Below are 15,989 nucleotides of genomic sequence, written 5' to 3' on the forward strand. Positions count from 1 at the left end.
TCGATAAGCTCTTTGCCTTCCATATTGAGAGACGTTTCCTAAACAAATTCACCACCGGGTCCCACTCTTTAATTCGGTTCATGTTTCCCCCTACCGTTAGACCAAGATGGCGAAACGGAAACTCCCCCACTCTACAATTCAAAACCTGGGCCATCTCCATCAATTCACTTATTCCCACATTCGTCCCAAACACATGGCACTTAGATAAGTTCACTTTGAGGCCCGACACCGCATGGAAGCATCTAAGAATTCTTTTTAGAGTTATCGCGTTTGAACGATCCCACCTTCCAAGAAATAAAACATCATCCACATATAAAAAATGAGATAAAGACGGGCCGTTATAACCACCTTCCAAACCCCCATATAACCCAATGGAACATGCCTTTTTCATCATCCGAGTCAAGCCTTCCATGGCAATGAGGAAAAGAAAAGGAGATAGCGGATCTCCTTGTCGTATACCACACGAGCATGGGAATTCCTGAGTTGGCGATCCATTGACCAGGACCGAAGCCCTTGAAGTGCTCAAAATATTCATCACCCACTTCCTCCACAAGTCAGGAAACCCCATTTGTCCCATTATAGAGTCCACATACCCCCAATTTAACGCATCATAGGCCTTGTCAATATCTACATTGACTAACATCACTCTCTTACTGAACTTATTCAACCATGCAATAAGCTCATTAAGAATCAACGGACCATCGAGGATACTACGATTTGCCAAAAACACCGACTGTTCCTCCGAGATCAAGTTGTGAATATACACTTTTAACCGAGCCAAAAGAACTTTTGACACCACTTTATTAATACAACCAATCAGACTTATTGGTCTAAAGTCCGCTAACCCAACGGGGTCCTTTATCTTAGGAATTAAAGCAATAAAAGACGACATACAACCCCAGTTAAACGGCGCACCCCGGTGAAAATCATCAAAAATTTTAAGGAAATCGTACTGAAAACTGCCCCAACACCTTTTTAAAAATTTAAAATTATACCCGTCCGGACCCGGAGCCTTATCACCAGCACACTCCCACACTGCATCCAATATTTCAGATAAAGAGAAGACCCTGATCAGACTTGAAGCTTCTGCTTCCGAAAGCTGGTTAAAATCCGGGCAGATTAAGACCGGCCTAGACGAAATTCGTTCGGTAAATTTCGCCGAAAAAAAATTAAATATCTCGTCCTTAATTACCGATGGATCAGAGACCCAATTCCCACCTAAGTACAGCCCATGAAGACGATTGTTACTTAGATTCGAGTTGAGGATTCCATGAAAAAATCTCGTATTATCATCCCCATCTACCGCCCCACCGAACCCGTGATTTTTGTTTCAAATCTTGTAATTTTACCCGGTCAAATTCCTCCACCATAGACTTACACATCAACATATGCTCCTCTTCACCTGGTAACAGGTATCGTACTTCCGAGATCGAGAGTAACCGGCTAACCTCTTTTTTATTTAATTCATAATTCCTTTCGGCTTGAGGTTTACTCCTAGCGACCCACCCTTTTATACACCCTTTTAACCACCGCAACTTGGTCGCCAATGCCAAGTCAGCCGGGCCTGAGAACCGAAAGACTCTACTTTTCCTCTCAACAAATTCCACAAAACCCGGCAAATCTAGCCACAAATTAAAAAACCGGAACGGAATGTGGCCAAATTCTTCACACCCTAACACTAATAATAACGGACGGTGATCCGAAGTACCTTTTACTAAAGAAGTAAGTGAGTCCGTAGGCCAGAGATTCAAGAACCCCTGACACACCAGGAAACGATCCAGCTTGCTAAACTTATCCCCTATGTCCGAGATGTAGGTGAACAAACCGCCCCCCATTTGATACCCCGACAACTCCGCCTCATCAATGAAATCATTAAACTCAGCTGCATTTACCGCCGAAAACTCAGAGTTTCTACGCTTAGACTCACTTCTTACCTCAATAAAGTCTCCAACCAAAACCCATAATCCCACCAAAACCCATCCATCCCGAGTCCATTCTAGTAGAGTCGACCATAGGATCCCACTTTCTTCCCCAATATACTCCTCAACCTCTGCCTCCACACTGTCTAACCCCTGAAAAATTTCATTTAACCCTGTCCCATGTCTAGTGGACGACCCATAAATCTCTACATTAGACCCATCATGACATGGGCTTCTATATTTCCTAGGCGATTTATTAACCAATGCCAGCCCAACTTTACTCCTACAACTCTGTGACCCAATAGGCCCATTAAGTTTATTTAACAACTCTTTGGAAGAGAACACAAACTGGGCCCCATTTTAGTTAGGTTAATTGTGGATTGGGTTGGGTATTATTGAATTAGGTATTGAACTTAAAACATTGAGTAAAGATTGGTTGGGTTGGGGGTATTGGTCTTATAAATTGGGTATTAAACTCATATTTAATTGGATAAATTATTTATACTACATTTATAAAATTATATTTGTAAAATTTTCATTTTAAAAATCGGTCATTCTTGAAATTCTATAGTGGTCGATCGGGATTTTTACACTATATGATATTAAAAGAAGATTCATAGAGGACGACAGACCCCCTAGCACATACTACATAGGTAGGTCCGCTAATATGATGTTGTGATACGTAACCATGGTTTAACTATAACCTTTTATTTTTACGCATATCACCTCTAAACTAACATATGCAAGAGCATTTCCGATCCATTCTTCATCTTCAAAATTAAAATTACATAAAAAATCATTATTTTTCTTTCTTTTTTCCAATTAAATTGTACCTTTTATATATATATTATTACTTTTTTTTCTCTTATTCACTTACAACCACTTTCAAAAAGTATTAAAAAATTCTCCTTCATTCATAACCACACCCTAATAGAGAATATACTCACGTAACATGAAGAATGGATTGTGAATGCTCTAACATTTAATCTCTAAAATGGATACATGTGTATACTATACAAACATAATTTAATCATGTTATGAACCTAGGGTCTTAAACGATTATTTTACAAAATGCACAATCACCTACTTTCTCTACACGAGAAAACAATCGTGCCACTAGTGGTTGTCAGGGTCAGACTCACTTAATGGGCAACGAGGTTGTGATCCGTCAGGGCATATTTGCTTATGGTATAGATTTATGTTGCGACTTTTGTATAGATTTACTTTTTATGTGTGCTTTAGTCTAGTGGAGAAGCTTCGATGAAAATGGCAGGCTGAACTGATCAATAAGTATAAAAATTTTCATAAGCCCAGGTGGCCAGGCTTAAAAATTTAGGATGAAAATGGGTAAATTTGCTACATATAAAAATTTTCGGATAAAAATGTGTAAATTTATACTAGTGAGCAAAAAAACAGGGGTGGCCGGAGCCAATCCGAGCCATGAAGCTTCCCCCTTGCTTTGGTCGGGTTGATGGATTGACATGTTTTTTTGAAAATTCATGTCTTAGCTTTCGATAGTTGTTTAGACGGTGGTGGCTGTCATGAATGAACAAGGCACTTGGTAGTTGGTGGTTTTTGGATAATATACAGTATATAAAGTTGCTTGCATCGATTTCACGGGTACGATGACGAGTACCAAGCGATGTACTAAAGTAGGTGGTTGGTGCGATCTGCTATGGTCTTGATCTTGAGTCTTATCTGCTTTGAGCCATTTATTGTGATATTTACTATTTTTTGTTTTATATTATTTATGTTTAGCTTTATTAAATGAAACACTTGATGATTTGAATAACCGATATAGATATGTTATTGAATTATGATATGGTGGTAAGGTGTTTCATCTTCATTTAAAAGTGATGAGTTCAAATCCTGTAAATTGCATATATAGACGGCAGGACCGACCCAATTATTTTGGAGGCCTAAAACGAAATAAAAATTCCGGAGCTCTTTTTTCATGAAATTGTGGGTTCTTTTTTTTTCTTTCTATTTGATCATAGTAGGAACTTAATAGCATCGAACCAATTTCTAAACTAAATAAACATTTTCTTACAAAATAACGTTGGTTGCCAACTTATAAACTACACTTTGACATAAAATGTGTTAAGTTTGTTAAATAAAACAACAAATCACGATTAAATAATATGGTAATCTCAACATTTTTAAGGTGGCATTTTATGCAACAATAACTTTTATTTATATAGATAAAACGTATTTGAAAATTGAAGTTATTAAAAACAAGATTTTTATATGCATCAATTTTATCTTTTATCACAATTGAAATTAAGGCCCAATAAAATAAATTGAATTGTTCTTCTATTTTTTAGCATGTTCATACCCTACGTCATTATGCCTAAAAAAATCTAGGAAAATATAAAAATAGCCAAGAGAGATTCGAACTTTAGGTGCCAAGAAGCAAGAATCACCGAAAAAACTTAGTCTTCCCTCTTCTGCCAATAAGCTAACGCAATGTCTACTATATTTTGCAGTAAACATAATATATATAATAGTTATGTATATTTTTATTTTTAAATGAAGGCCTCAAAATATTGGAGGTCCAAAGCCCTGGTTTGGGCTTTTAATACAGTTGGGCCAGGCCTGATAGGCGGATGGTAGAAGTGGGATAATTTGCCGTTAAAAAAGTTTGAAACATAATTAAATAATAATCTAATAATCGTCACGAATTAGCATGGGTGATTAGGGGGTTTTTCAAAAGGTTTCCTTCTTGGGATGGACCGAGTTCGATTCTCACAATTGCATATATGGCATTTACTGGGAGAGCACCACTGTAAGAGAATTCGAATTTGGGTAAGGAGTGGTTGATGCTGGTTTTTCAAAGATCTGTCAGCCCGACTAACACCATTAAAAAAGGTTATTGCTTATTGGACTACTACACATATTCCAGTAGGGATGAGTGTTTTCTGTACCGGTACCGAATTTGCTATCGTCGTTTCCGAATCGGTACTAAGTTTTTAGGCTTCGGTATCGGTATTGGTACAGTACCAGTATTTCCTGAATTTTGCACAAAATACCAGTACCATACCGGTACCAAACCGAACATTCGATACCGGTCCTGATACCAATTATTTCAATTTTTCGGGATCGATACCGGACGGTACCGGTACCATCCCGAGCTCATCCCTCGATTGTATGTAGTTATTTTTTAAGAGTTTTTGTCATTAGATAAACGAATCATGATATCAGGTCATCATTTTCGTCTAGAATCATATCTTATAAACTTGTAGGTAAACTTCCAAATAAGAAATATATATACCTAGATAAAGCAAAACGACAGAAATTACTTTTTTTTAACTCCGAAAATCTGTCACGAGAGATACTTAAACCCAAGACCTCTCAGCTCTTTGATATTTTAAAGGTTTTCCGTTTACCAATGAGTCACCAATCCCATTGGTGCAACACAAAATTACTTGATATTAACACATTTTGATTATTGGATTGTTAGGGGAAAATGTTTTATAAGATAAATTAATATTATTTATATTGTTTAGGCCTGTTTTTTTTTAGCAATTCATCTTTTTGATACGAAAGAAAATTACATGATCATGAAAACTTTGTATTTATAAAAAGTATTAACAAGAAAACTCTTTTTAACTTTTTAAACATGTGACATGCATAGTCCGTTAGAGCCTTCCTTGTTGGCCATATATCGCAGACATACGCAGTATCGTTCTATGGGAAGGAAGGAAGGAGGAGAAAGCGATGGGTACGTGAAACCTGTGGACAATGACCCGGATAGAGATAGCGAGAAGGGGCAAGGAGCGGGAGGGAGGATGAAAGAAACTAGAATTCAAGTCTTGATGGTAAACCTTTTTTAGAATTCAAGAAGTTAATTTACATGTACAGAGTTTAAGAGATATAGATGACAAAACACACATATAGAGGTTTAAGTAGATGTTGACAAGTCCACTCTATAGCCTATCCGCGATACTCCAATCAAGATTTGTTCCACAAATGTTTATCTTAAACGAAATATATTACCATACACCAAGCGCTCACTAATTCAAAGGTAGTGATCACCTTATACAATTGTTTCAGTTATTCAAGATAGTGACCACCTTTCACGCAGTGGCGAAGCTTGAACTAGGAAAACCGGGAGGGGGGGGGGGCTCAAAATGTATAGAGAATTTCAAAAACGACGGGGGCCGGGCTCAAATTTTCGGCCGAAAACGGCTAAATTTACACTACGTGCAAAAAATTTCGGACGAAAAGAGTAAATTTACACTATTGCGCAAAAAAACCGGAGGAGCCGGGGCCACCCCCGGCCCTCACTAACCTTTGCCCCTGCTTTCACGCATAACTAATCTCAAAAGTTAGTGATCACCTCTTTCACAAATCACCAAACAAGAATGGTGAGCCCTCAAAAACTAATCTTAATTAGTTTGATGCTAGTGATAGCCTCAAGCCCGGCTTCGAGAAGGCAAAAAAAAAAAAAAAATTAGGCTGAATGCGAAATTTTTTTGGGCCTCAAGTAAAATGAGTATTTTGTTGGCTTTAAACAATTTAATTTTTAAACTGACATACTTGGTTATGATTTGGGTTGTGTAAAAAAGTTTTGTATAAAAATAGGCTTAAACATGTCTCAAATAAGACTAGAACCCACAGCCTTTTGGTTGGGAGTCATAACCCTTTGCCACTAAGCCAAACTAGTTGTTATGTAATTGAGTTTAAACATTAAAAAAACATATTGTTTTTCTTAAAAACACATTTAACTTTTCTTAAAAAATTTTCGGGTTTAACGGGATGTCGGGTCGGGAGCCGTCGACCACCCAGCCCTCCCTAAAGGCCAAACCTGGATGGCCTTATAACACAACACATGAATGAATGAAATGATTAGTTGTAGCAAAACTCTTTTTTTTATGCTCTTGATGTCTCTTTTTTAATTTGAAGTTAAATATTAAGAAACTTAGAGAGATTTAACTTAGTTATGTATATGTCAGTTTTTATAGCATAAATATAGCCGAAAGGGCGAGAACGACGATTCGTAAATGCCTCAAAAGTTTATTGGGCCTCACGTGTTCTGGCCCGCTATTCGTTGTTGTATGTTAAAAGGTAATGTATGCGTAAGTGTGTTTTGACTTTCATTTATGCCTTTTAGGCTCTATTTGTGCATTTAGCTTTCATTTGTGCCTTTCGACTTTCATTTGTGACTTTCGACTTCCATATGTACCTTTTTGAGCTCTATTTGTGCCTTTTAGCTTTCATTTCTTCAGTTAGTTTCCATTTATGCGTTTTGGCTTTCATTTGTGCCTTTTAGGCTCTGGTTGTGACATTTCGCATTCATTTGTTCATTTTAACTTTCATTTGTATCTTTTGGACTATGTTTGTGTCTTTTAGCTTCCATTTGTGCGTCTTAAATTTCATTTGTGCATTTGGGGCTCAATTTGTGCATTTTAGCTTCCATTTGTGCGTTTTGACTTCCATTAGTGCCTTTTGGGCGCTATTTGTGCATTTTAGCTTCCATATCTTCGTTTGGTTTCCATTTGTGTCTTTGAACTTACATTTGTGCCTTTTGGACTCTGTTTATGTCTTTTAGCTTCCATTTCTTTGTTTGGTTTCTGTTTGTGCGTTTGGGCTTTCATTTATGCCTTTTAGGCTCTATTTGTGCCCTTTGGCTTCCATTTGTGTCTTTTAAGTTCTATTTGTAACTTTTAGCTTCCATTTCTTCGTTTGGTTTCCAATTGTGTTCCATTTGTACGTTTTGACTTCCATTAGATAAACGAATCAGGATACCAGATCATCGTTTTTTGTCTAGAATCATATCTTAGAAGCTTTTAGGTAAAGTTCCAGATAAGAAATGTTGCATGACTGCCAATATATACCTAGAAAAAGCAAAGTGACACATGATTACTTTTTTTTTGGACTGCGAATTTCTGTCATGATAGGTACTTAAACTCAAGACCTCCCAGCCCTTTGATGTTTTAAAGGTTCTGCGTTTGCCAATGAGTCACCAACCTCATTGGTGCGACACGAAATTACTTAAGATATTAACAGATTTTGATTATTGGATTATCAGGGGAAAATGTTTCTTAAGATAAATTAATATTATTATATTATTTAGGCCCTTTTTTTTATACGGAAGGCAATTACATGATCATGAAAATTTTGTATTTATAAAAAGGATTAACTTTTTAAACATGTGACATGCATAGTCCGTTAGAGCCTTCCTTGTTGGCCATATATGCAGGCATACGCCAATACCGGTCTATGTGAAGGAAGGAGGAGAAAGGGATGGGTACGTGAAACCTGTGGACAATGACCCAGATAGAGATAACAAAAAGGGGCAAGGAGAGAGAGGGAGGATGAAAGAAACTAGAATTCAAGTCTTTTTGATAAACTCTTTTTAGAATTCAAGAAGTTAATTTACATGTAAAGAGTTAAAGAGATATAGATGACAAAACAAACTTATAGAGGTTTAAGTAGATGTTAACAAGTCCACTCTATATCCTTTCCGTGATACTCTAGTCAGGATTTGTTCCACGAATAATGTTTATCTTAACCAAGCATTTCACTAATTCATGGAAAGTGATCACCTTATACAACCGTTTCACTAATTTAAGATAGTGACCACCTTTCATGCATAACTAATCTCAAAAGTTAGTGATCACCTCTTTCACAAATCGCCAAACAAGAATGGTGACCCCTCACAAACTAATCTTAATTAGTTCGATGCCAGTGATATCCTTATAACACAACACATGAATGAATGAAATGATTAGTTGTAGCACAACTTTTCTTTTTTGGCTATTGATGTCTCTTCTTTAATTTGATGCTAAATATTAAGAAACTTAGAGAGATTTAACTTAGTTATGTATATGAGAGTTTTTATAGAGGAAAGGGCGAGAACAACGGTTCATAAATGCCTTATATTATAGACACAACAACAAAACACACGAACTAGTTTTTGGACCATCCACGATGGATGGTAATTCCATTATTTCCATCAACCATGGACGTTCAATCTACATCACACTGTGTACGTATTGTGTTTGTTAATGTTGTGTTTATTAAAGGCTTGTTTATTTTCATAATTGTTTCTTTTCTTAGTTAACCGAGTTTTTTTGGTTATTAAAGTTGAGATAAATGTTGTATGTGGCCAACTGTGCCTTCTGTTTCATACAATTGCTACATATTTTTGAAATACATAAATATTTCAATTCAAAAGCAAAATAATATAAAACACATAAATATAATTTTTTGTTCTAGTTGGTTTTGTTGTACTTCTTTTATGTGTTTTAATGAGCTGGATCCTATGAGCCCTCTTGGATACGGATACATTGTTGTTGGGCCTCACGTGCTGTGGCCCGCTATTGATTGCTGTATGTTTAATTGTTTAAAGGCCATGTCTGCGTAGTTGTGTCTTGTGAACTTGTGATTTATATATCTCGGTTAGGAGACTGATTTGTGGGTGTTAATGGAGGTTTCAACCTTGAGTCTTCGTCACCGGTAGGCGGTATCAATCATCATCAGCTTGCACATACATCTTTTTCTTCAATATCTCTAGGATTTAAACCCTCAACAACAAACTTGCGCTCAATATCATCGTGTTTTTCAAGTCTTAATTGTTCAAGTTCGTTTTGTATTTCTTTTCAATTGTATAAATGTTTGGGTTATATCATAAAGGTTTAGGTACTCGTAGTGTTAAATCCTTGATTTGTGACAATTTTAGACCAACGTTCCATTATCCTAGTATGTGGTATGTATTCTCGTACTATTCATTTGTCGTGCTTGGATTTCTTGTTCTTGTCCAAAAGTTAACAAAACTTATGGAACCAAAAAGTATCTAAGAGCCATCATACCATCCCATGTGCTAGACATACCAAGAACTACATGGGCAAATAAACAAACCCAAATTAGTAAACAACTATAAAATGTATAGTTTACAAAAAAAAAAAATTATTAACTACAAAATTTTATATATAACACAAACCAAGCTACATCTGGATAATGGGTAAGCGAGCAACAAGCTGCGCCGCTTACAAATTTTGTTTTGTTACGAACTTCTAGGAATTTTAGTTTTAATCAATAAATTTTACTAAATTATTTGCCAAACAAGCATAAACCTTTTTTAAACAAATAAAGTTTTAAGATGATTAAAGAAAATAAAAATACTATAAGAATATTATTAATAATTTTAAAGCATTATATAGTTGATCAATTATTTGAGAGTGTCGACCGGACACATACTTAGAACTTGACCAGTGACCATTGACTCTTCATCGTTGACTAACTCACCAACACTTCTTAGAACTTGCTTACGGGCTTTACATCGTTGACTAAGTCACCAACACTTCTTTACGGGCTTTGCATCGTTGACTAACAAACAACATTGGTAACGAACCATTTCTATAAAAACTCTTATAATCACATTCTTTCAAGTATCACTAACAGCATATTCTCTAGGCATCTCTTGATTTTAAAATGAACCGAATCTATATTATTGTAGCAACCAAGGTGTCTAATTTGCTATTACCGCAATTAAAGACCAACTTGTTTTCCGTTAGAAGTTGGGAAATAGCAGAACCCTCCAAAGTTCCCGTTGATACTATGGGAACCTCTAGGGTTTTGATCAAGCATGCTCAAAAGTACAACAAGCATTCGTCTTTAGATACATGCCCGTGCAAGAAAGATGCTAGTGATACAAAATCAGTGTCGAGTTTCTGGGGCGTGGCTCCATCGTCACTCATCAAGGCCATTGGATCTCCTTGGAAATGGACTTGTTTTCGGGTACGCTAACGCTCTCTCAAAGATCTATAGTATCGTATTAATCAAAATGGCTTAGCAATTTTATTCATGTCTAACAATGTTTAATTTTGGGAATATTTTACTTGCAGAAAAGCTGAATTAGATTTGAAGATATCAAGAGGATTTTTAAAGTGTTAAGAGGCTCAGAGCATGTGTAAGCCCATCTTTCATTGTCATTGGGCTAGCAACCACATTATGCATTTTGTAAATTGTACCTATGAATTAATGATAATTAGAAAAACTTTATACACTTAAATCACACTACATATACAAGGATCCCAAAACTTTTTTCATGGGTGTCGAAAATCTTCGAAGATTGGATGCAAGATTTTTCTGATTCATTTGATTTAATGTCTGCAATTGAAGATGTGGTCTGAAGGTATGCAATCTGAAAATATAATACTGTTTGTTTTATAAACTGGATATCGTCTGCATATGCTGAAAATTAGTTACCTATCATATATTACAGCAGATAAAAGTCATTTAACGTTTATAGACTTCTAAAATAATTGGTAGTGGTGTACGAACTATGGAAGTGGGTGGTGGTAGACAATTGTGGTAGGCGGTGAACGGTGGATGGTGGTGATGGACGGTTGTGGTGGTGGGTGGTGGGCCGTGATGGTGGCTGGAAATGGGTGGTGGTGATGAACGGTGGTGGTAGGTGGTGGACTATGGTGGTGGTGGATGGTTGTGGTGGTGGATGGTTGTGGCGGCGGACGGTGGGTGGTGGCGGTGGCGGATGGTGGTGGCGGGTGGTGGTGGTGGTAGTGGACGGTGGTTGTGGCCGACGGGGGTGGTGGTGGTGGTGGTGGGTGGTTAACGGTGGTGGTGGTGAGTGGTTGACGGTGGTGGTGGCGGACGGTGGGTGGTGGTGGGGGCGAACGATTGTGGTGGGTGGTGGTGGCGGCGAACGGTGGTGGTGGCGGCGGACGGTGGTGGTGGCAGACGGTGGGTGGTGGTGGTGTTGGACATTAGGTGTTGGTACTTGGTATTAGGGATGAGCATGGTACCGGACCGGTACCGATCCCGAAAATCCTGATCCCGAAAATCTCTAATTCTTGGTACCGGTCCCGGCACCGAAATATTCGGTTCGGTACTGGGATTATACCGGTACCGGAGGTAAAAAATTGGGAAATACCAGTACCGTACCGATCCCGAAACTTAAAACTTTGGTACCAATTCGGTACCGATGGTATCAAATCGGTACCGGTCCTGATTTTGCTCATCCCTACTTGGTATGATATTATGAAGTGTGAAGAAGTGTGAAGATGTTGAAAAAAACTTATTTTTTAACACAATAAAAACAGTTTTCAGATCTTTTTTTTTAAACAAACAGTTTTCAAGAGCTTATGTCTGCACGGCCGCAGACATAGGCTCCTTACAAACCTTATAAACAAAAACAAACACAACCTTAATCGTCTTAAGATGAATATTATAATATAATTAAATATAGAGATTTATTATTCATTGTCTCTATAAGTGTTTGTCAATGTCCGAAAACGAAAAAGAAAAGATAAATATTTATGAATGATATATTAAATAAAATTTAAAGATTAATTTAGAGAAATATAATATTTAGTCAAGTTATAGTAATGGAGCTATTATAACCTTACGGGAATACTGCTCATAATAAGTAAATAAATATTCAATCAAATCAATTATATGTATAGGCAATTGTTGAGTTAATTTATTTTTTTCTTTTTGAAAAACCAAGGCCTATATTTTATATTCTGGTGCTCGACCCATCCACCAAACCCATATATGAAAAACCCTGAGTCTTTGTTTCAGGTGAGACTCAAACTTACAATCTTTTTAAAAAAGTGGTTAATCAATTGAACTTTGGTGGTTCTTCAGATATACCAAATTTTATTTTGTTTATATGATAACAAAATTCTTAGACGGTAGTATTATCAATTATGTATGAGACATTCAAAGAAATTTCTAAATTCTCGGGTGCAAGTTGTTGCCTCGTTGGCAATATTTAACCCACAAAGGACAAACTTGGAGCCCAAGAAAAGCTTTCGTAGGCCATCTTTCCTCTCTTTTATTATTTTATTACCTTTTTTAAGAAAACATTTTTCCTCTTCTAACAATTTCTTGTAATTACATCTTTTCTTTTAAATATTTTTTCTTTTACTACATGTCTTAACACTAGATATGATGGTACGAAATGAAGAAAGAAAAAAGCGTAATGGCAATTTTGATAATTATGATAGATATCGTAATTACTTTATACCACAAAAATTATATAGAGTAATATAGTTTCAGTACAATATAAAGCAGTATAACTTTATTAAATTGTAATTTTATTACGCTGCTTGTAAATTGTAATTACATTATGCGTGTAATTATCAAATTACCACCACATTTTTTCTCACTTCATGACTTCGCAACTGAAAAACCGATTATTGCTAAAAGAATAATAAAACGGTTTTTAAATAATATAATATACTAAAATTGTTTTTACAACAATTAATTATTTTTTTTTTTTTTTTTTTTTGTATTTTGACCTTTGACACCCTAGAGTATTCTCGTTGTCTTGACGAGCATCAACAAAAATGAAAGGCTAAAATCGTCAAAACGTATGCCATTACGTTACTAGTCAATTAATCCACCAAAATGACACAGTGTCGTATGACTCCACCGCCATACTTTGTGCATGACAATATAAAACCCACACCTAAACCCCTTAAACCCTTCTTCGCCAAGAAAACAAAACAATATTCACACAAAATTATCATCACTACCATTAATTTCCAATTTCCTCTAAACTAATTCATATTCATATTATTATCAACGAAGATGATGAGTACTGTTGTCCGTACAGTGCGTACTCCACGTGTATTCTCAACGGGAATCGGATCTGAGAAGGCAGTGGCCACATGGTGGATGAAGTCGTATTCTGTAATTGGTTCTCGAAGTGCGAGTACAATGACGTTGGGAGAGAAAGAGCAGCATAAAGAAGAGACGGTGGCCGGCGGTGGTGCTTCAGCCAGAGATCCTAAGCGTAAAGAGGTGGTGAGTTACTGGGGAGTGCAGCCGGCTAAGGTTACCAAGGAAGACGGTACGGAGTGGAAGTGGAATTGCTTTAAGGTACGCTTCCGGGTTTCTTAAATGTTATAAGATGTTATTAAGGGTTTATGGTTTTATATTATATGAATGTTGATTGATTGGTTGTGTGTAGCCGTGGGAGACGTATCAAGCGGATCTGTCGATTGATCTGAAGAAGCATCATGTGCCGAAGACATTGTTGGATAAATTTGCTTACTGGACGGTTAAATCGCTCCGATTGCCTACTGATATCTTCTTTCAGGTCTACTAATTTTGATCTCGGCTTGTTTTGATTTACGAGAGCTTGAGCTTGGCTTGTTTTGACTTAAGAGTCCTTTTGAGCTCTTTATCTAAAACTAAAGCTCGGCTGATGAGTTGATTTTGAAGTACGGGCTTGATTCGTTTTGATTTATGAGAGCTTGAGCTTGACTTGTTTTGACTTACGAGAGCTCAAGCCTGGCTGGTTTTGACTGCTAGTTTTGACTCATGAGAGTTCGTCGTTTCAGGATTTTTTTTTTCTAAAACTCAAGCTCCGCGCTGTGTTTTTAATTTGGCCTAGGGTTGTTTATTATTTATTATTTAATTTATACACATTTTTAAATATTTTTATTTATGTAGAGAAAAATCTTAAAAAATACCTTAAACGAGCCAAAGCTCAGCTCGAGATTAGTTTCTCAACATGAAGTAAATACATAGAAGTCATAGAATTAAAAACTAAAAGAATACACAAGGCTTGTTAAGGGTTGGCTCGAGCTTGGGCTTGAGCTTGAGCTTTATAAGGATCCGATCTTGAGTATCTTGCGAGCAGCTTGGCTTGTTTGCACACCTAATAATCATGATGCTGAAACTCAATTTGATTATAACAGAGGCGATATGGTTGTCGAGCAATGATGCTTGAAACAGTGGCTGCAGTTCCCGGAATGGTGGGAGGGATGCTGCTTCATTGTAAATCACTCAGGCGATTTGAACACAGTGGTGGATGGATCAAAGCTCTTTTAGAAGAAGCTGAGAATGAAAGAATGCACTTAATGACATTCATGGAGGTTGCTAAGCCGAAATGGTACGAACGCGCGCTTGTATTCACTGTGCAAGGCATATTCTTCAATGCCTACTTTCTTGCATACCTTGCTTCACCTAAACTAGCTCACCGGATCACCGGGTACCTTGAGGAAGAAGCGATTCATTCGTACACCGAGTTCTTGAAGGAGCTTGACAAAGGGAATATAGAGAATGTGAAGGCACCTGCCATTGCTATTGATTATTGGCGCCTTCCTGCTGATTCAACGCTTCGTGATGTTGTGATGGTTGTGAGAGCGGATGAGGCTCATCATCGCGATGTGAATCACTTTGCTTCGGTAATTATTACAACAGTTGTCCCAGTTTTGATATATTGATGCATTATTTTCTGATAGTTGAATTGATTATGTTGCAGGACATTCATTACCAAGGACTCGAGCTTAAGGATTCTCCGGCTCCAATTGGATACCATTGAAGAACATGATCAGTGTTTTACCTGGATCAGTAATAAAGTTTGGATTTTGTCTATGGTAAAAGTGATTGTTCTATGATTACCTTGTGTAGATTTTATGTTGGTTTAAGTGCTGATTACAAAAACTATGTTACAACTTTTAAAGATGTGTGGACCAGTATGTGTGTTTATTACCTTATTAATGGTGTTGATGTGTTTTGGATTGGCAGGGCGTTGTTGTACCTGCCTCTGTTTCCATGAGATTAATCTTTCAAGACTGGTTTCGGTTTTGAAGGAGATCGACTGGAAGTTTTCTAATGATTTGAGTGTATAAACTTGTGTCAGTTTTGGTTTAGACAACTGCTTGTAAGTAGGAAATGGAAGATTAAATTACAACTGCTGCACCATATATAGCTTCTTCTATTGCAACATATGAACAGTTTGAAAGTAAAGGATATGATTGATTTTGCAGGTGTTGCAACATATACAGCTTCTTTTATATGGTATGATGCATCATGATAAGATCAGGGGTTTATGACGACAATGGAGCTTAATCTTTGGTGTTTGAGATAGATGTTTGATACTGGTGGCCGGTTACTGGATTTAAGGGATCATATGACATTGATTTAGAATGAATATAGAATGAGGATGTTTGAATTGAAACAACGTACGTCTGGATTTTGGAATAAACCACGGACAAAACTTCCATGATCTAGAACTGTAACCTTATGAACTGGACCTCTTTAGCCGATCAATCTAATAAACAAGTGAACCGACGCATTCATCTCTCA

At 36.9% G+C, this 15,989-nt stretch overlaps 1 protein-coding gene across 1 annotated transcript; it reads left to right on the plus strand.

The window, feature by feature from the left end:
• Positions 1–13,399: 13,399 nt before the first annotated feature.
• LOC143635224 (ubiquinol oxidase 2, mitochondrial-like) lies at positions 13,400–15,541 on the plus strand. Its single transcript, XM_077103099.1, has 4 exons — positions 13,400–13,772; positions 13,864–13,992; positions 14,597–15,085; positions 15,163–15,541. Exons 1-4 carry the CDS (start codon positions 13,482–13,484, stop codon positions 15,220–15,222), a joined length of 969 nt encoding a protein of 322 aa, XP_076959214.1. The 5' UTR covers positions 13,400–13,481; the 3' UTR covers positions 15,223–15,541.
• The last annotated feature ends 448 nt before the right edge of the window (positions 15,542–15,989 follow it).

Source organism: Bidens hawaiensis, unplaced genomic scaffold (assembly GCF_021521415.1).
Source record: "Bidens hawaiensis isolate Kalapana, Puna unplaced genomic scaffold, B.hawaiensis_p1.1 tig00007413_1, whole genome shotgun sequence".
NCBI lineage: Eukaryota > Viridiplantae > Streptophyta > Magnoliopsida > Asterales > Asteraceae > Bidens > Bidens hawaiensis.

What these genes read in the sequence shown, in the direction of transcription:
- LOC143635224 (XM_077103099.1), top strand. Translation starts at nt 13,482, where the DNA reads ATGATGAGTACTGTTGTCCGTACAGTGCGTACTCCACGTGTATTCTCA. An exon ending in CTACTGATATCTTCTTTCAG is followed by an intron (nt 13,993 to 14,596) that starts GTCTACTAATTT and finishes TGATTATAACAG; the next exon opens with AGGCGATATGGTTGTCGAGC. An exon ending in ATGTGAATCACTTTGCTTCG is followed by an intron (nt 15,086 to 15,162) that starts GTAATTATTACA and finishes ATTATGTTGCAG; the next exon opens with GACATTCATTACCAAGGACT.